General features: G+C 41.5%; 2 protein-coding genes and 2 non-coding genes across 4 annotated transcripts in view; 3 read left to right on the top strand and 1 right to left on the bottom strand.

Moving 5' to 3' along the window:
- Window positions 1-549: 549 nt before the first annotated feature.
- The window catches only part of GATB (glutamyl-tRNA amidotransferase subunit B), a 685,553-nt gene continuing 667,250 nt past the window's right edge, over window positions 550-18,852 (bottom strand). The window contains exon 11 of the transcript XR_014812806.1: window positions 550-667. The gene's annotated coding sequence lies outside the window, so the exon portion shown is untranslated. The remainder of the gene's footprint in view (window positions 668-18,852) is intronic.
- On the top strand, window positions 12,730-16,856 carry RPS3A (ribosomal protein S3A; the record flags this gene model as incomplete). Its single annotated transcript, NM_001137619.1, is given in 6 exon segments — window positions 12,730-12,815; window positions 13,512-13,615; window positions 13,966-14,153; window positions 15,666-15,874; window positions 16,406-16,515; window positions 16,694-16,856. Coding segments are annotated over 6 exon segments (795 nt in total). The 5' UTR covers window positions 12,730-12,753.
- LOC146400916 (small nucleolar RNA SNORD73) lies at window positions 14,815-14,887 on the top strand. The gene has a single exon (XR_014813945.1). It is a non-coding gene; the product is annotated as a small nucleolar RNA SNORD73 (small nucleolar RNA).
- On the top strand, window positions 16,144-16,213 carry LOC146400915 (small nucleolar RNA SNORD73). The gene has a single exon (XR_014813946.1). It is a non-coding gene; the product is annotated as a small nucleolar RNA SNORD73 (small nucleolar RNA).

Below are 18,852 nucleotides of genomic sequence, written 5' to 3'. Positions count from 1 at the left end.
GCCACGATGGGAACTCTCTCCTATTTATTTCTTAGACTGACTGATTTTCATCAACACTTTGTTGGAGAACATACTTTGTATTATTTCCATCCTCTTAAATGTATTAAGGTTTGTTTTTGGCTTAGCATATCATCTATCCTGGAGGACTTCTCATGTGTATTTGAGAAGACTGGGTATTCTGCTGTTGTTGGTTGGGATGTTCTATCGGATCTAGTTTGTTTATAGCATTGTTCAAGTCTTCTACTTCTTCATTGGTCTTCCACCTAGTTCTAGCCATTTCTGAAAATGGAATATAAAAGTCTCCAATTATTATCATAGAATCATTTTTCCCTTCATTTATGTCAGGTTTTACTTTATCTATTTTGATGATCTGTTGATGGATGCATGTATGTTTACAATTGTTGTAGCATCCTGATAGACTGACCCTTTTATCATTAAGAAATATCCCTCTTTATCTCTATTTTTTGTTAATAGACTTGAAGTCTATTTTGTCTAATATTAGTCACTCTAGTTTCTTTTGCTGTTTGTATAATATATCCATTCCCATGCCTTTTCTATTTATTTATTTATTTAGTCTTTTTAGGGCCACACCAATAACATATGGAGGTTCCCAGGCTAGGGGTCGAATCCGAGCTGTAGCTGCCAGCCTCCACCACAGCCACAGCAACTCAGGATCCGAGCCTCATCTGTGACCTACACCACAGCTCACGGCAATGCTGGATCCTTAACCCACTGATTGAGGCCAGGGATGGAGCCTGCATCCTCATGGATGCTAGTCAGATTTGTTTCCACTAAGCCACAAGGGTAACTCCCTGTAGGGTATCTTTAAAAAAAAATCCAGTCTGACAATATCTGCCTTTTGATTGAATTGGTTAAGCCATTCACATGTAATGTTACTGAATTGCATTTATATTTGTCATTTTTATTTCCTATATGTCTCATGTGTTTCTTTTTCTTCTATTTTCTAGAACACACACATACATGGAGTGTGTTTGTTTCAAGAGGGGAACCTGAGTTGTTTCCTAGCCAGCATATGCTGGGTTTCCAAACCCAGTGTTTTTTGTTTGTTTGTTTGTTTTTGTTTTGCTTTTTAGGGCAGCACCTGCAGCATATGGAATTTCCCAGGCTAGAGGTCGAATTGGAGCTGCAGTTGCCGGCCTACACCACAGCCACAGCAACTTGGGATCCAAGCTGTTTCTGAGACCTAAACCACAGCTCACAGCAACACCAAATCCTTAACCCAGTGAGTGAGGCCAGGGATCGAGCCCACATCCTCATGGATACTAAGCCACAATGGGAACTTCTCCAACCCAGTGCTGAATATAGTATTATAAGTACTAGATGATGAATACCCAGTGGTCCTCAAAACAGTACAAGACCAGCAGAGGCAAAATCACCTCAGAATTTGTTAGAGGGAAAAATTTAATTTCTGTAAGCAAACCTTGGTTTGAACCCTAGCTCCACAAATACAGCTGTGTGATTTGGGATCGAGTCACTTAACCACTGAGTCTTGTTTCCTCATTTAATAGTCCTATCTCACAGTGTTGATCTGAAGACTGTAAAAGATGAAGGGAGATAATGTAAATAATTCTACTATCAGGTCAGGACCTCTGCAATGTTAATTTTCTTTCTCACTGCCATAATATTTTAAAAAAGCTGTTTTCTCCATATTTTCAGTATAACTACCAGGAACAACGTCCTGGTAAATAAACAATGTCTCATTTTAACAATTATTGAGAAGGAAAAGTGCAGAAACACGAATAGGAATAGAAAACATGAAGTTATGTGGTAGGTTAGCAGAGAAAAAGAGAAATTCAGTCTGAGTTCATCTTCAAGGTGCCCAGAAAAATTAGGTTGCAATTTAAATATCACTCTGGATGCTGATGTAAGCTCAAGGTCTGACTTATAGCAATTTAAAAAAGAATCACTGTTTTCTCTGTATTCTTTAATTTTACTGAAGGCATGGCAATAATCCTGTGAGGCAGGCAGGGCAGGCATGACTATCTCCTTTTTGCAGGCACCTAAAGCTCAGAGGGATTAAGTGACTGGCCTGTGATTACAGGACTAGTCAGTGGGTAGCTGGGATTGAAGCCATGTCAGTTAATTGCAAATTACATAGTTACCACAATTTTTGAGGAGATCTCAAAACAAAGGACGTACTGAGAGGATAAAGGTCATACTATCTAGCTAATACTACTGAATGAGTAAATATCTGATTTACAAGTAAAAATCCTCTTACAGGAGTTCCTGTCATGGCTCAGCAGCTAACGAACCTGAACTAGTACCTGTAAGGATGAGAGTTCGATCCCTGGCCTCGCTCAGTGGGTTAAGGATCCAGCATTGCCATGAGCTGTCATGCAGGTTGCAGAATGGGCTCGGATCCTGCTGTGGCTGTGGTCTAGGCCGGTGGCTACAGCTCCAATTGGACTGCTAGCCTGGGAACCTTCATATGCTGTGAGTGCAGCCCTCAAAAGACAAAAAAAAAAAAAAAAAAAAAAGTCCTGTTACAGTGAGCATCATTTCAGAGATCCTATTTAAGAGGATGTTCATGCTACCTGCAGGATAGATTTGGGGAGCTAAAGATAGGAAGTGTGGAGATCCCGTCGTGGCGCAGTGGTAACGAATCCGACTAGGAACCATGAGGTTGCGGGTTCGGTCCCTGCCCTTGCTCAGTGGGTTAACGATCCGGTGTTGCCGTGAGCTGTGGTGTAGGTTGCAGACGCGGCTCGGATCCCGCGTTGCTGTGGCTCTGGCATAGGCCGGTGGCTACAGCTCCGATTCAACCCCTAGCCTGGGAACCTCCATATGCCGCGGGAGCGGTCCAAGAGATAGCAACAACAACAACAACAACAAAAAGACAAAATGACAAAATAAAAAAAAAAAAATAATAAAGATAGGAAGTGTGTATGTGGATATTTATTTTGACCAAAAGTTTAAACATCATGCACAATATTTTCAAGGTCTTCATAATTCAAAGATTTTCTGGTGGTACATATATGTTGCTGTATTACTGTACCGTTTGAAGGTGTCATTGAGCAGAATCCACATACAGAACAGGTCATGTGTATGTACATAGGATGCCACAACCCAGTCTCCGTAGCAGGCCAGGCCATAAGAGTCTTGAGGGCAAAGGCTATGTTTTATTTCCCCTGTTTTCACAGTACCTACCACTAATGAATAAATAAATACATAAATGTGTGGGTGAATGAATTTTCTTTAAAATCATTCTTTGTTTACTCTCCTTTGCAAGGGTCAGAAACAGACCCATTCTCTCCTGTTAATCAGAAATAGTTCCAGGTAGGCCCAGACTAAATTCCCTCCAGAACCAAGGTAGTTTCTTCCATGCACCACTGATTTATCCCCTAAGTGACAGTGCAAAAAAACTCTCAGCTTTTGGACCCTAAGATGGGGTCCCCTGAGCTGCTCACATAAATTTGCTTACCAACATTTTCATTACTCCACTCAGTTTCTCTCTCTCTCTCTCTCTTTTTTTTTTTTTTTTTTTGGTCTTTTTAGGGCCACACCCACAGCAAATAGAAGTTCCCTGGGCTAGGGGTCAAATCAGAGCCATAGCCACCAGCCTACACCACAGCCAGATCCAAGTCACATCCTTGACCTATGCCACAGCTTGCAGCAGCACCAGATCCTTAACTCATTGAGCAAGGCCAGGGATCAAACCCACATCTTCATGGATACTTATCGGGTTCTTAACCCGCTGAGTCACAACAGGAACTCCTCCCACTCAGTTCTTATAAATTAAATTTCTGACCAAAATCAGCCCAGTCAAGGTTCTTTCTGGTGCTCCTTGTTTCTAAGCTTTTTATTTCTGTAGAACTTTTCATGCACAGTGCTCCACATTTTAACAAAGAATGATTGGCCAGTTAAGAAAAAAAAAAAGTCTACAATTTTTTTTTTTTTTTTTTTTGGCTGGTCCCACAGCATGAATTGTTTCCAGGCCAGGGATTGAACCCGTGCCACAGCAGCGATTCAAGCCACAACAGTGACAATGCCAGATCCTTAACCCTCTGAGCCACCAGGGAATTCCCTATAATTCTTACAAACTTGTAAACATATTGCTAATGAATGGTTGTTGGAAATAAATTTCCTTTTGGGGTAAAAGGGTGAGGAGAATGGAAAACAACTTTTTTTTTTAATGTTTTATGTCAGTTACTTTCCAAACATTTAATTTTCAAAAGTAATTTACAAGTACGGCAGACAGCGACTAATTGTTCCTAAATATCCATTCTGCCTTTTTTGAAAAGTAATGGGATTTTTGGTAGGCACATGGGCACACAGCTAAGGTCGACACTTCCCAGCTTCTCTTATGGCTAAGTATTTCAACGTGCCCGAAGCAGAGTGGGTACATGGAACTTGAAGATGGAATTCTGCACAGAAAGGAACACACTTCCTCTTGGCTTTCCCCTCTCTCTGCTGGATTAAATGTTAGCTTTGCATCTTGGGCCACGTGGTCCAGACCAACACATTATGGATGTAGAACAGCAAGAGAGATGAAACCTCTCAGGCCCTAGTATGGAGACTAGGCTTCAGCCCTGGACTGTGTGTACCTGGAATGCCACATGAATAAGAAATAATTCTACCTTATTTATGCCACTATTATTAAAGTCTTGTTATGGTTTCTGAATCAAGTTGTTGCTTAATACCCTGTGCAGTTGATGTGGGTGGCACTCCCTTGGAGTCGTGCAAGATGGTGGCCTTGAACTCAAATTCCAACTAACAGAATAAGGTGAGGACAAGTTCAGAAAGATTAAAAACTTTTCTCAAGTCAGGCCACTATGTGATAAGGCGAGACTGAACCCAGATCTACATGATACCAAATAGTGATAATACTAAGTTCTAGCTTAGATGCTCACTTAGTGAAATGTTGTCCACCAGAGAAGTGCCACTATTTATACTCTTACTATGTAAGGAAGTAGTTTCAATTTCCCCCTAAAACCAGCAGCAATGGCTGTCTGGGTAGCAAAAAAAAAAAAAAAAAAAAAAAAAAAAAATGTTGAGTGTGCCTCGGATGTGTACTATTCTTAGTGACAGCAAGGTAATAAAGAATCTTGCTGGGTGTACTCCTATACTCTGTAATGACACTAATATCATCGTATATAGATCTGATCTCAGCTTTCCTTCCCAATTCTCTTGTTTTGCTTCCTGGACAAGTTCCTTCTTCCTATTGGCCACAACAAACCACACAGGCTGAGTCAGGCCGGGAAACAACTCCATTAAGAGCAACATCTAACAAGGTTGAGGATAGAGAGGTGTAGACATAAAGCGTGGTGGGCAAAAGTGTGGAGAAAAAGCTGGATGGTAAGTCTGATATTTATTTTACAGGGAGAGAGAAAAGGAGAGTTAACAGTTACTGAGTGCCTACGAGGTGCTAATCCCTGTGCTGGGCTTCTAATATATATTTCATCATTTAAACTTTACAATAACTCTTGGAGGTAGGTATTATTCCCACTTACCAGCAAGACAACAAAGACAATCTAAAGTCACATAGCAGGTGATAGAGCAATGATTTGAAACCAGGTCTGACTTCAAAATCCTGTTTTTTCTGCTATGTCTTGTAGCCTTTAAACTGTTTTGGCCATGCCCATGGCATGTGGAAGTTCCCAGGATAGGGATCAAACCTGCGCCACAGTGGTGACCCGAGCTGCTGCAGTGACAAATGTGAAGCCTTAACCTGCTACCAGGGAACTCCCACAGCCTTTAAACTTTTTAAAGTCCTTTCAGAAAAAACTATCTTCCCAATTGCAAATACATCACCTCCCTTACATAACTCTGAAGAACCTCTTGGTGCCTTAAGAAAATTTCCAGACTTTTAATGTCTAATAAAATATTCTACTTAATTCAGGGAATCCAGCTGACCCTTTGCCACAGTGCAAGAAAGGTGACAATTGGCAAAAAGATAAGAGCTTAAGACAGAATGCAAATCAGCATACTACTTCCTCAACAAAGTTTTACTATGAAAAAAAAAATAGTCAACTGTACTCAACAGTTTGTTCAGTGACATAAACTATTTCATTCTGTCAAAAGCTCCTTATCTCATGGCCATCTTATCATGGTTTGTTGACATGTACTGTTCTGATCACCGTGCTTTGGGAAGAAATAGAGAACATTTTCATAATACCATCCGGAACACTTCTACAATGAGAGTTCTTTATGCTATGCTCACTTTTGTTTTTGGTCTTTTTAGGGCTGCACCCATGGGATATGGAAGTTCCCAAGCTAGGGATCGAAAGAGAGCTACAGCTGCTGGCCTACACGATAGTCACAGCAATGTAGATCTAACCCGAGGCTGTGACCTACGCCCCAGCTCACAGCAATGCTGGATCCTTAACCCACTGAGTGAGGCCCAGGATCATTCATTTGTTCATTCAGGACTATTATACAAAAGGACTTCTCACCATGGTGCAGTGGGTTAAGAATCTGACTGCGGCAGCTCGGGTTGCTGTGGAGGTATGGGTTTGATCCCTGGCCTGGCTCATTTGGCTAAAGGACATAGGTCGAAGCTGTTGCTCGGATTCGATCCCTGGCCTGGGAGCTTCCACATGCCACAGGTGTGGCTATAAAATAAGACAGAAACAAAAACCAGTATATAAAAAGGGAGATTTAGGATAGTCTCTGCCTTCTTCCCAGAAAGGGGTGGGGGAGGTAAGCACGAATTACCGAAAAAATCCTTATAGTAAAATGTGATTAAGCTTGATTCCTCTTTTTCTCCCCACATCAATTATCAGCAAATTCTTTTGACTCTAATCTTCAAAATATAGCCAGAATCTTCACTATGTCCTTCCACCAGGGCAACTGCACTTCACGCGTGCAGAGGATGTCATCTGCATCTTAGTCTCCACTAACTGTGTCCTGTTTCCAGTGCTCTCCACCCTAGGCACTTCCTCCTCTGTCTCCCTACACTGAGCTACCACCATCCCATTTAACTTCTTGATTCTGCACTTGCTCTATCACACTGAGTGCTCCACACAGCAGCCAGGGTCCCTCCTCTGCTGTGTGGAGCACTCAGTGTGGTAGTGGCTTCTCATCCTACTCCCCAAACACCCAGAATCTGTAGTGTCGGCTGCAAGCCCCACATTATCTGAAGCAGGCAACAAGGCCATTTTCTACAAGTGATAGGGGGTCAGCTGAGTTGGGGACAGGAGAAACATGGTGAGGGACTGGCATCATCACACACTGAGAGGAAGAGGAAGGGGAGCTGACAAGTAAGAGGACTGTCAGGGGTCCAAGATGCAACTGAGATGTGACACCACTAGTTTCTAATAGTTCCAATTTGAAACGTGCAGTTTTCTCTAATCATGACAGGACGGTGAGGGTAGATGTAAGGGTAGGGAAAATGCATGTTAGTTTTTGCTGCAAATCGAATTCTCCCAACACTTAGATAGTTAAAACAAAAAATGTTTGTTATTTCTTATAATTCTGTGTCAGCTGGGTGGTTCTTCTGTTCTGGGCCAGCTCATTTGGACTAAATGATCTAAGATCACCTTTTCCAAATACCTGATCGTTGGTGGGTTGATTGTTCTGGAGAGATCTCTGCTGGAACTTGATGTTTCTGCTTCAGATGCCCTCTCCTCCAGCAGCTTAGCTCAGGCTTTTTCACTCAGTGAGCTCAGTGTTCTAAAGAGCAGAAAGAGAGCAAGCCCCATAGATGTGCCAGCATTTTTCAAGCCATTGCTCGAGTCATAATGGCTAATGTCCCTTGACTATCAAACCCAGAGTCAGTGTGAGAGGGGACAACACAAGGTCATAAATACAGGGAGAGTTGAAAAAGCTGGGGGAAATACTGCCATGGAAAGTAAACAGCACACTGAACTAGGCTTAGGGTTTTCTGGGCAGAGTCACAGAAAGCTAAGCCTGTAAGGATGTGCAGAGTTCCAGTGAGAAAGTATGTTGTTCAAAAGAACAACCATGGGCTGTAGCTGAAAAGAAAAGTTAATGTGATCAGAAGTGTTTAGACTGGAAGGCAATAAAGCAATTCTGGAACTCATGCAAACGTGGGGTGGGGCTGGGGGCACTGCTACAGCAACAAGCAAGTCTTCGACACCAGCCAGGTGTCCTACAATTAACTCAATTCTGACACTACCCATAGAGAGCTTCAGGCACACAGTTAACAGAGAGCTTACAAGGCCACTGGCCCCCTTCAGATGCCCATCACAATTAGGCTTCTTGGGTTTAAATCTGTATTGAAGATGTCTGAAAGAATCGGGAACTACAGAAACTTACAAAATTTATAAATTAATGTTCCCTCATCAAAAAATAAATTTTAAAGAAGTGACATAAACTGAAAAAGAACTAAACTTTTATACATAAAAACCAGAAATCAAAATTCAAAAAAAATCATTGGAGGTACTTAATAGATTAGTCACAGATGGAAAGAAAATTAATAAAACAATAACGACAGCTTACTAAGTTTGCTGTTTTCTGATATTCCTCTGTTCCATTTTATTCAGAGTTTTGAAATTCTTAGATGGTTGAGACCCAGTGAACTGATTTCATACCCCCCATGCTGTCTTCTAGTCAATATAATTTATCTTAAACTTATAACTGCACCATTTAATGTAACAGTGCCAGGGAAATAAAATTTTATTTAAAAAGCTTTCATTACAAGATGAAGCTGAGGACTGGAATCCACACCTCTGACAAGTCCTTTAGGTCTGGTGTCTCCAGAATAAACTGGATGCAGTTGACTTCATTGATGCCTCCCTGTCACTCTTTCACTCCTGGGCAGGAAAGGAATCAATCTAGAGAGAAGGCAAGCTCAGTTTTTCGTTGTTTTTTTTTTTTTTTTTGCTTTGCTTTTTAGGGCCACACCTGTGGCATAGGGAAGCTCCCAGGCTAGGGGTCGAATCAGAGCTACAGCTGCTGGCCTACGCCACAGCCACAGCAATGTCACATCCAAGCCGCCTCTGAGAACTACACTACAGCTCACGCCAACGCCAGATCTTTAACCCACTGAGCAAGGCCAGGGATTGAACCTGCCACCTCATGGTTCCTAGTTGGATTCATTTCCACTGCACCACAATGGGAACTTGTATAAATTTTCCATTTGGAAAATTTTAAACTAGTGAATTGGCCCCTATGAAGTAAACTCAGTCAAGGAAACTATAAGTATAGAATTAAAACAGAATTTATTAGACTCAATGTTATATTTGGAAGGACTCACTGATTTCCACTGGTCACTAGTATTCAATAATCTGCTATGAGACAAGAAAAATAAGGTTTATAGAGTTTTTCATAAAGCTAATTTATTTATTTAAAAGGACTGACTTTTTGGGAGTTCCCACTGTGTCAGAGTGGATTAATAATCCAGCTCGATTCTGTGGTGTTGCTGGTTCAATCCCCGGCCCAGCACAGTGAGTTAAGGACCCAGCATTGCAGCAGATTTGGCAAAGGTCACAGCTGTGACTAGGAATTGATCTCTGGGAACTTCCATAGCCTTGGGTGCAGCTGAAAAAGAAAAAGAAAAAAAAAAAAAAGGGACTGTCTTTTTAGAGGATATGTTCTTTATTTTTATTTCAGGAATCAAAGTATAATTTTAAAATGAAATGATGCTAATAGAAAACAGCAGCTTTTTTTTGGTTTTGCTATATAGATTGGTGAGATTTTAAAATTGCGATCATGTTGATTCCCAAAATTATTTTGAAAAGCTAGACTGATCCATTAAGTTCAAAAGATTGGGAACACACCAATGTTGTCTACCATTAGTTACTGATCCAATGAGTATTATTAGGGTCCATTATGTGCTAAGAAATGGACACAAATAAGAAAATGACTGCACTGTGGGCCCCCTTGCTTACAATGAGAAAGGGACACGTTTAATCAATAGTTACTAACAAGTAGTTTTAGGTCTTCTGGGAGCAGGTGTGAGGGAAAGCCTGTTTGCCTAAGGAATCAAACTCTTAGAGAAGAAATGAAGCTGAGGAGTTCCCCTGTGGCACAGCGGGTTAAGTATCCAGCATTGTCACTGCAGTGACCGGGTCACTGCTGTGAGGCAGGGTCAGTCCCTCGCCCAGGAACTTCTGCTGCTATGGGAGCAGCCAAAAGAAAAAAAAAAAGAAAAAAAGAAAAGGAAATGAAGCTGAGCTGTCTTGAAATTGCACAGGTATTTGCCTGCTGGTGAGGGAAAAGGAATGGAGGCAAAAGAAAACTTAGTCCAAGGAATTTTAAATGGTTCTAGATGGCCAGGAGTTGGGGTAACCAATAAAGACTAAGATAATGTGAGGATGAAAGGGTCAGTAACTGAAGATAAAAGGTTTTGGATTCTCAGCTAAGAACTTTTTTTTTTTCTTTTTCAGCCTCCCCTCAGCATATGGAGTTCCTGGGTCAGGGATCAGATCTGAGCTTCAGTTGCCAGCTACACCACAGCTGCAGTAGTGCTGGATCCTTTAACTCACTGTGCCAGACTGGGATTGAACCTGTGTCTGGTTCGACAGAGGTGCCACTGATCCTGTTGCACCACAGCGGGAACTCCAGGACTTTGATATTTTTAGAAAAAGAATTGTGACAAAAAATACATAACATAAAATTTGCCATTTTAACCATTTTTATCTGTACAGCTCAGCAGTGTCAGGTATGTTGATATTGTGTGAAATAAGAACTATGACTTTATCCTATAAGCAACTGAGATGAATGGAATTGAAAGATTTGGGGATAGGATTGGAGACTTAGGAAGATTGTTTTAGAAAGTGAGCATGTAAGGGATGGAGGCTAGAAGGACTGGAAGAGATTAAAGCACTTAAAGGCTTGTGGGAGTGACGTGAGTGGGAGTAGGTTTCTGGCTTGGTCCGGGGTTTTTTTGCCAACGGGAAGTTAGAGAAGGGAACGCAACATACCACTGGCTGAGAACCAAGCCCGTATGAGGCAGCTTTCCAGGGACTGCACCCTTGAAACTCGCAGGCTACACCTAGCCAGGATGTATTTCGTTATCCTCTGCAATTAAAAAAACACCTTGTTTTGAAAAATCAAACTATATGGGAACACTGGAATCATAGTCCCTCAGGGAAACCACAAGAAGAACTCACTCTATTTTTTCATAAAAACTTGTAATCAGTGCATAAGAAACTTAAAGAATGTAACTAGACATCATCATAAAGTGAAGTAAGTCAGAAAGAGGACAAATATTGTATGATAACGCTTATAGGTGAAAACTAAATAAAATATGGTACAAATGATCCTACCTGCAGAATAGACAGCCTCACAGACATAGAGAACAGACCTGTAGATGCCAAGGGGGAGAGGGGAGGGAGCAGGATGGACTGAGAGTTTGGGGTTAGTAGATGCAAACTATTATATTTAGAATGGATGGGCAATGAGGTCTTACTGTACAGCACAGGGAACTTCTGTCCAATCTCCTAGGACAGACCATTATGGAAAATAATATATATTAAAAAAAGAATGTATATATATGTATGACTGAGTCACTTCGCTGTATAGCAGAAATTGGCACAACTCAAAAAAAAAAAAAAAAAAAATATAAAAGTACCCAAAGTGAGTTCCTTTTGTGGTTCAGTGCATTAAAAACCGGAATAGTATCAATGAGGAAGTGGGTTCGATCCCTGGCCTTGCTCAGTGGGTTAAGGAGCAGCAAGTTGCTGTGGCAGGCTTCAGTCTAAGTTTCTGATGCAGCCCCATCAGTTGCTGTGGCTGTGGTGTAGGCGATTACACCCCTAGCCTGGGAACTTCCATATGCGCGGCCCTAAAACAAAAAACAAGAACAAAAAAGAAAAGTACGCACAGAAGTGTACAGCTTTAGATTCAAATTCACAAAGCGAACATACTCCACTAACCAGCTTCCATATCAACATACAATATCCAATACCCCCGAAGTTACACTTATTTACCCCTACTAGTTTTACTGCCTCTATTTTGTTTACTTTTTTTGGCCACGCCCGCTGCATGCAAAAGTTCTCAGTCAGGAATTGAACCCACACCACGGCAGCAACCCTGGCCACAGCAGTGACAACGCCAGATCCTCAATCTGCTGTGCCACCAAGTAACTCCTTGCCTCCATTTCATGTCTCATATTATTATTATTTTTATGGCCGCACCCAGTGTCATGTGGAAATTCCCCTGCCAGGGGTGGGATTGCAGCCGAAGCTGTGACCCGAGTCACATAGGTGGGCAACGCCAGACCTTAACCCACTGCGCTGGGCCGTGGGAGTGGGGGTGGGGAGGGAATCGAACCTGCGTCCAGAGATAACGCTGGATCCTTAACCCTCTGCGCCAGAGCAAAACTACTCTGCCTCCACTTTTCTTTTTGGCCTCCACTTTAAATACCAGGAAATCGCAGCACAGACAGGTCAACAGGGCTAAATATTACTGTAACTAGCAAAGGAACCTAGACATGCTATCTACTCCCAAATCCCACGCTCCTGAGAAGACAACAGGCTTGAAGGTGAGACGGTGACTTCGGCTTTGAAAGATGTGGAATGGGCGTCCTCTTCCACGAAAACTCACTTCAGGGCGTCAGGGCCACAGAAACCCCCGTCCACCAACACGAGGCACCTCAGGCCGCCTGCGCCAGGGCCTCAGGAGCGCCCAGCCGGCGACCAGTGGCCTGCTACGCAGCCTCCCCACAGGCGAGGGCGCAGTCGCAGCTACAGTCGGAGACGTGACTCTCCCAGTTCTGAAGGCCGGAAAACGTAAGATCAAAGGTCACGTAAACGGCACGTCCCGCCCCGCACGCCTAAGTTCTCGCGCGAGTGATACTTCCGCCCTTTTGGCTCTCTGTGCAGCACCATGGCGGTTGGCAAGAATAAGCGCCTTACGAAAGGCGGCAAAAAGGGAGCCAAGAAGAAAGTGTAAGTGACAGCTGTCGTGGCACCCCGCTTCTAGGGGCTCTGCTGGAGTCGGCGGGCGGGTTCTGGATCGCGATGTGGGCCGGATGGCGAGGATGTTAGTTGGATTGCGCGGGTCGTGCCGGGTTAGTAAACTCCCGAACTGGAGCGTGGCGGATCTGGGTGTTTTTTTGCGGCGGTCCGGCTGCTTTTCCGCTGGCCCTCTGGACCTCATGCGCACCGCTTTTGAGTCGGGAGTGCCGCTGCGTCTCTGGCCTGGCATGTTCCTTACTGTGGGCTTACGGGTCTCGTAAATTCTACGAGTAATCAGTGCCCCTCCAAAAGCCGGACTTGTCAACGCAACTTTTGTCCACCCGGGACGCTGCACCCCTCCCTTGCTATGGCCAGGTGGAACCTGGGATCTCGTAAGCTAGCATGAGGCCTTAAAGAGCCTAGGTTACTAGTATGTGTCTTAATGTGCCAATAAGGTTGAAGAGACGTGCAAGTTGTTTGGAGGTAATGCAGTCAGTATAGTGGAAGGACCGATAGGGGTGGAGAGTGTTTGGGGCATAATTTACTTGCCAGAGTGTCACATCTGCTCAGTGAAATAGATATAGTGGGAAGAGCTAGGTTTTTTAAAGTAATTAGAACAAAAACTGAGGGAGGCTTAAAACGAATTACGTTATCTGCGATAAAACCTAAGCATTTTTTTAAATCCAGGGTTGACCCATTTTCTAAGAAAGATTGGTATGATGTGAAAGCACCAGCTATGTTCAATATAAGAAATATTGGGAAAACACTGGTCACAAGAACTCAAGGAACCAGTGAGTATCTCTTTCGTCTGTATTTTTCTTAAATTGAAAAATATGTCGGTCTACTCTTGTTTCTGTGGTGGGATACGGTGAGGGAATGTCAGCTATTGGTGACAACTTTGGCCCCTTTAGGGCTTGTTTTTAATACAACACTTGGAGAAGCGAGGTGGTACTTTTAGAATTAGCAAAAAATGTTCGTATTTTTGAGCTTCTAATGAGCACTGTCAGTAAGTCATTGGTGTCCATATGGATTTGGTAAACAAAAGTTAATGTCTTTATTATTAGTTTAAGTTTAATGCATGAAATTTATCTTTCTTGCCTTAATATGTTTTCTAACGTTAACACGATTGTTGTTTTTATAGAAATTGCATCTGATGGCCTCAAGGGTCGTGTGTTTGAAGTGAGCCTTGCTGATCTGCAGAATGATGAAGTTGCATTTAGAAAATTCAAGCTGATTACTGAGGATGTTCAGGGCAAAAACTGCTTGACCAACTTCCACGGCATGGATCTTACCCGTGACAAGATGTGCTCAATGGTCAAAAAATGGCAGGTGAGAACAGAAGTTGAGTGGTCCTGTGGTGTTTGTGACCAAAGATGTTGTGGTTTAAGGTCAGAAAGGTGTTGAGGTTTAGATTTCATTTTAAGTCCTGTTATTGAGTGGATTCTGGGATTGGCACTTGAACTTGATCAACAACAGTGAGGTTGTGTAAATTACCTGTGTAAATTGAATTCATCTCACAGCCCTGGTGCATGGATTAGTAGCTGGTTGAAGAACGTCTAGGTGCAGGTTTGCCGTTTTAGTTTTGCCTGTCTTCAGAGTACCTCTGGACCTCAAAGTCTAGCGAATTTTAGAGAATTTTATTGGGAAAGGGTGGATTGGGCTAGTTTTGTTTGATTACCTGTTTTGCTGTAATGGGTGTGACAGAGTCTCTGGTGTGGGGTTGAAATCTTGGTTCCTTTCTCCAGTTATTCTTTCTGGAAGGTAACTTAAAGCTTGCTAAGCCTTGGTTTTCTTAATCTGTAAAATGTTGGTGAGAGTGTTACCATAAGGTGAGAGTTAATGAGGATAAGTAAAAGATCCATGCAAACATGCTTATACAGAGCTTGACACAGAAAGCACTTGGTACCTGTTAGTATTACTACAGGGATTAGTTACATTTGTTCAGATGTGTCCTGTTAACCATCCCCTTTGGGGATATTTTCTATGTGGGAATGAATGATGACAAAATGTTTCGGTCCCATATGATACATTTTGATTCTACCGTTACATTTATTTCTGACATTCCCTTAAGGTTTTATAGTTGCATTCCTGGAAACCATTTAAGGTCTTTTCACTATAGTTGTATTATATTCATTCTTTAAACTGTGGTGTAAGATTTACAAAATACAAAGAAAGCAGTTCATTTTTTCACTATCTCAGATAGTTTTTTCTGAATTTAGACAGTAATAGAAGTATAGATTTTAAAAGTTATATTTTATATGTGTAAATGTTTAATCCTCAGCATGGCTTTAGTTTGGAACATAGAAGAAATTTAAATATATATATATTCTTTTGCAGAGTTAAAGAACTGATTGGGGAAAGAACAGGTTGTTAAAGGCTGGCATGTTTCTGTAAAAGGCATGTGAATGGAAGAGGGTGGGTGCTGTTCACATAGGTGATTATGAGGATAGAAGTTACCCAGAGGGGAGGAGGGAAGACAGCTGAGAGGATATTTATTCAGTTACAAGTGGAGGGTAGATAGTAAGAATTCAGGGTAACTGCACTTGAAGGAGGTTAATTCTGTAAATTAAACTAGTCATTTATCATACTTAATATTGTGAAATGAGTACTTGACCTGCCAGCTTTTTAGAATTGGGGTTTGAGGGCTAAACATTGATAACATGGTGGTGCACTGGGTTAAGGACCTGGTGTTATCACTGCAGTGGCTTGGGTTGCTTCTGTGGCAAGTGTTCAGTCCCTGGCCCCAGAATTTGCATTTGTTGTAGGCAAAGCCAAAAAAAGAAAAAAAGCAAACCCCACAAAATCTGATATATCTGACAGGTTTTTTTTTTTTTTTACTAGACCATGATTGAAGCTCACGTTGATGTCAAGACTACCGATGGTTATTTGCTTCGTCTGTTCTGTGTTGGTTTTACTAAAAAACGCAACAATCAGATTCGGAAGACCTCTTACGCTCAGCACCAACAAGTCCGCCAAATCCGGAAGAAGATGATGGAAATCATGACCCGAGAGGTGCAGACAAATGACTTGAAAGAGGTGGTCAATAAATTGTAAGTGCTTTCCCTCACACAGCACAGCCCTCAGATGAGGGAAGCATATGAGACAAGGTGGAGTCAGACTTTTGTGTAAATTCAGGCTGTGAAACTGTCTAGATGCATCTCTTGAAATGAAAGCATGTTAAGTGTTCAGTAAATGTTATTTGATGGTTTCTTTATCCTTTTTTTGAATGAAGCTCTCGGCAGTGAGACTTGAAGCACAGGACTTGCTTTTACCTTCTTTAGAAAATATTATAAAACCATCACGATCGTTAATGTATGGGAATAAGTGATGACAAAATGTTTCGGTCCCAGATGATGTTCGATGATAATACGTAACATTTTTCTGATGTTCCCATGCAGTTGGCACAGAGAAGTGTCATGGAAAAGGCATAAGGCTTGGACTCAGAAAGCTCAACTGCTAATTTTGCTACTAACTAGTTATGTAATTCGGATCATATAACCTTCACCTGTGAAGGCAGTAGCAGAATGAGGAATATTTTGGATTACGTGAAGTGTGTTTAATTTATCATTACTGGTTTGCAGGATTCCAGACAGCATTGGAAAGGACATAGAAAAGGCTTGCCAGTCTATTTATCCGCTTCATGACGTCTTCGTTAGAAAAGTAAAAATGCTGAAGAAGCCCAAGTTTGAATGTAAGTGAGGAATCACAGGGTTCCTGAAAGAAAACATTGTATAGACATATAGACTGTTTGGTATTTGGGGGTCTTTTGCGTCCAGATAATGGTTTCTTGGTCATGCCTTTGGTATTGAAGATCATGGTTTCAAGATAATGGTATGCTATAACTAATGGGAGTTTTTTCTTTCTTTTAGTGGGAAAACTCATGGAGCTACATGGTGAAGGTAGTAGTTCTGGAAAAGCTACTGGGGACGAGACAGGTGCTAAAGTTGAACGAGCTGATGGCTATGAGCCCCCAGTGCAAGAATCTGTTTAAAATTCAGATTTTTAATGGTGACAAATAAAAGATCTTATTTGTGATGTTTTATTTCTGATCATTCTTTTTAAACAATCATACAGGTTATTGAATCAGATGTTCTGGTTTGATAGTAACATGGTGAACTTTTCTAAACTTTAGGGTGGATTTTTTTTTTATTCATTGCTCTTAGTTACTAAGTTGCCCAGAAAAGGTAATAGTCTGTTTTAAGCTGGAATGGTCTGGGTGGCTAATAAAGGGAAACCTTTTCCTTTACATGGCCCAAGTTTTTTAGGGGGTTCTCAGATCATCTGGAAGCTTGTTAAAGACATTGTACTGTCCTGTCCCCAGAGTCTCTGGTTTAATAGTTCTAGGGTGAGGTCATTTTAAACAAACTTAAGGTGATGCTGATGGCCAGGGACCATACTTTGTGAACCACTGTGCTAGACTGATTGAATAGTGGAAAGGGAAGAGCTCATTGGCATTTAGGTTTTGGGAAATTTTTTTTAAAATCTCAATGCTGTTTTCTTTGGCCTCACTCTACACTTTCAAGGTCAATTTGAAGTTGGTTAAAGAAACATTGTTTATTAATTGATTTCCTATTAAGTGGGCATTTAATGCTACCCCACTATCTAGTATTTCCTGCTAGTCATTCACCCATTCTATTCTATACCTCTTCTCTCCCCAAACTCCAACTTTCTCATTCTCAGTTGAGCTGATGACCTTGCTTCTTGAGAAGAGATGAGAAGAGTACCTCCTAAATTTGTCATTTCCATCCTGCCATCTCTGCATGTGTTAACTACTTTTTCTGCCTTCCTGTCATAGATGATTTGTGCTAGGACAGCAAGTATCAGATTACACCTCTTCCCTAGTCAAGCTCTTGGCTCCAAGTGAGGTCTCACCTTTATCAGTATTCCTTCCAGCTATTCCATTAGCATACAGACAAATCCTTTACCCTTCCAGATAGTCATCCTAACTCTAACCCCTTACAAATGAAGATCAAGAGCCATATTTCTTGCATTTAATTTACTTTTTTTTTTTGGCCATGCCCATGGCGTGTGAAAGTTGCAGTTACTGCACCAGGGAGGGGCCACATCTGCCACAGCAGTGACCCGAGCCACAGTGACAAATTGCACTGAATCCGTAACCATGAGACTAGAGTCATTTACTGGGTTTATAACCCGTAATTCCTTTGAGCATCTTGGAATATACTACCATTTTCTTCTGGCATAAAACATTGCTGATGAAGATCTGATTTTAATTTTCTGTACCTTACAAGTTACTTTGGTTTTGACTAGAAGCTCAAAGAATTTTGTTTCTTTAAAATACAGTAATTGTGTGAAATAGTTGGTCTGACTGGATAGTATCAGGTATGCGGTATAGGCATGCCTTGGGGATACTGTGGGTTTCGTTCCAGACCACCTCAAACTGAGTATGGCAAGAGTTGAATCTCAGGAATTTTTTGGTTTCCCAGTACTTACAAGTTATGCTAACCCTATGTTGTAGTCTTACAGAACTGTCTATAAACAAGTACACACCTTAATTTAAGCTTTATTGCTGAAAATGCTAACCATCATCTGAGTCTTCAGTAAGTCAGTCTTTGCTGGTAGAGGGTTTGAAATTTTGCAAGTATGACCAAAATGTCATACATGAAATGAGCAAATACTGTTGGAAAAATAACATGGGTAGGCCTTCTTGACCCAGGCTGCCATGTATCTTCAGTTTGTAAAAAATGCAGCATCTGTGAAGTGCAGTTTTTTAAGTTTCAAAAAAAATTTTTCTTGAAGGGGGTGGGGTGGGTAAAATTTTCCTAAGCTATAGTTTTTTCTCAGCATTGATTCTGTTCCCTTGATTTGTTTTTATCAGAGTCTTTGCTTATAACCTTTTGATAGCTGTTACAGTACCTAACTGATTTATGAATTTGTGTGATAAATTCCTTGGGCTATATTTCTGTAAGACAGTCTGGTTAATTGCTGATGAAACAACTCTGGCCAGCTTCTGTTTTTGAACAGCCTACAAGCTAAGAATGGCCTCTGAATTTTTATGACTTGAAAAAAT

The sequence above is a fragment of the Sus scrofa genome, chromosome 8 (assembly GCF_054392235.1).
Source record: "Sus scrofa isolate SSC_HxYL_T2T_F1_AM1 chromosome 8, Sscrofa_HxYL_maternal_Yorkshire_Landrace_v2.0, whole genome shotgun sequence".
Classification (NCBI taxonomy): Eukaryota; Metazoa; Chordata; class Mammalia; order Artiodactyla; family Suidae; genus Sus; species Sus scrofa.
The sequence above is the reverse complement of the archived record's forward strand: the minus strand, read 5'-3'. Positions and strand labels throughout refer to the sequence as shown.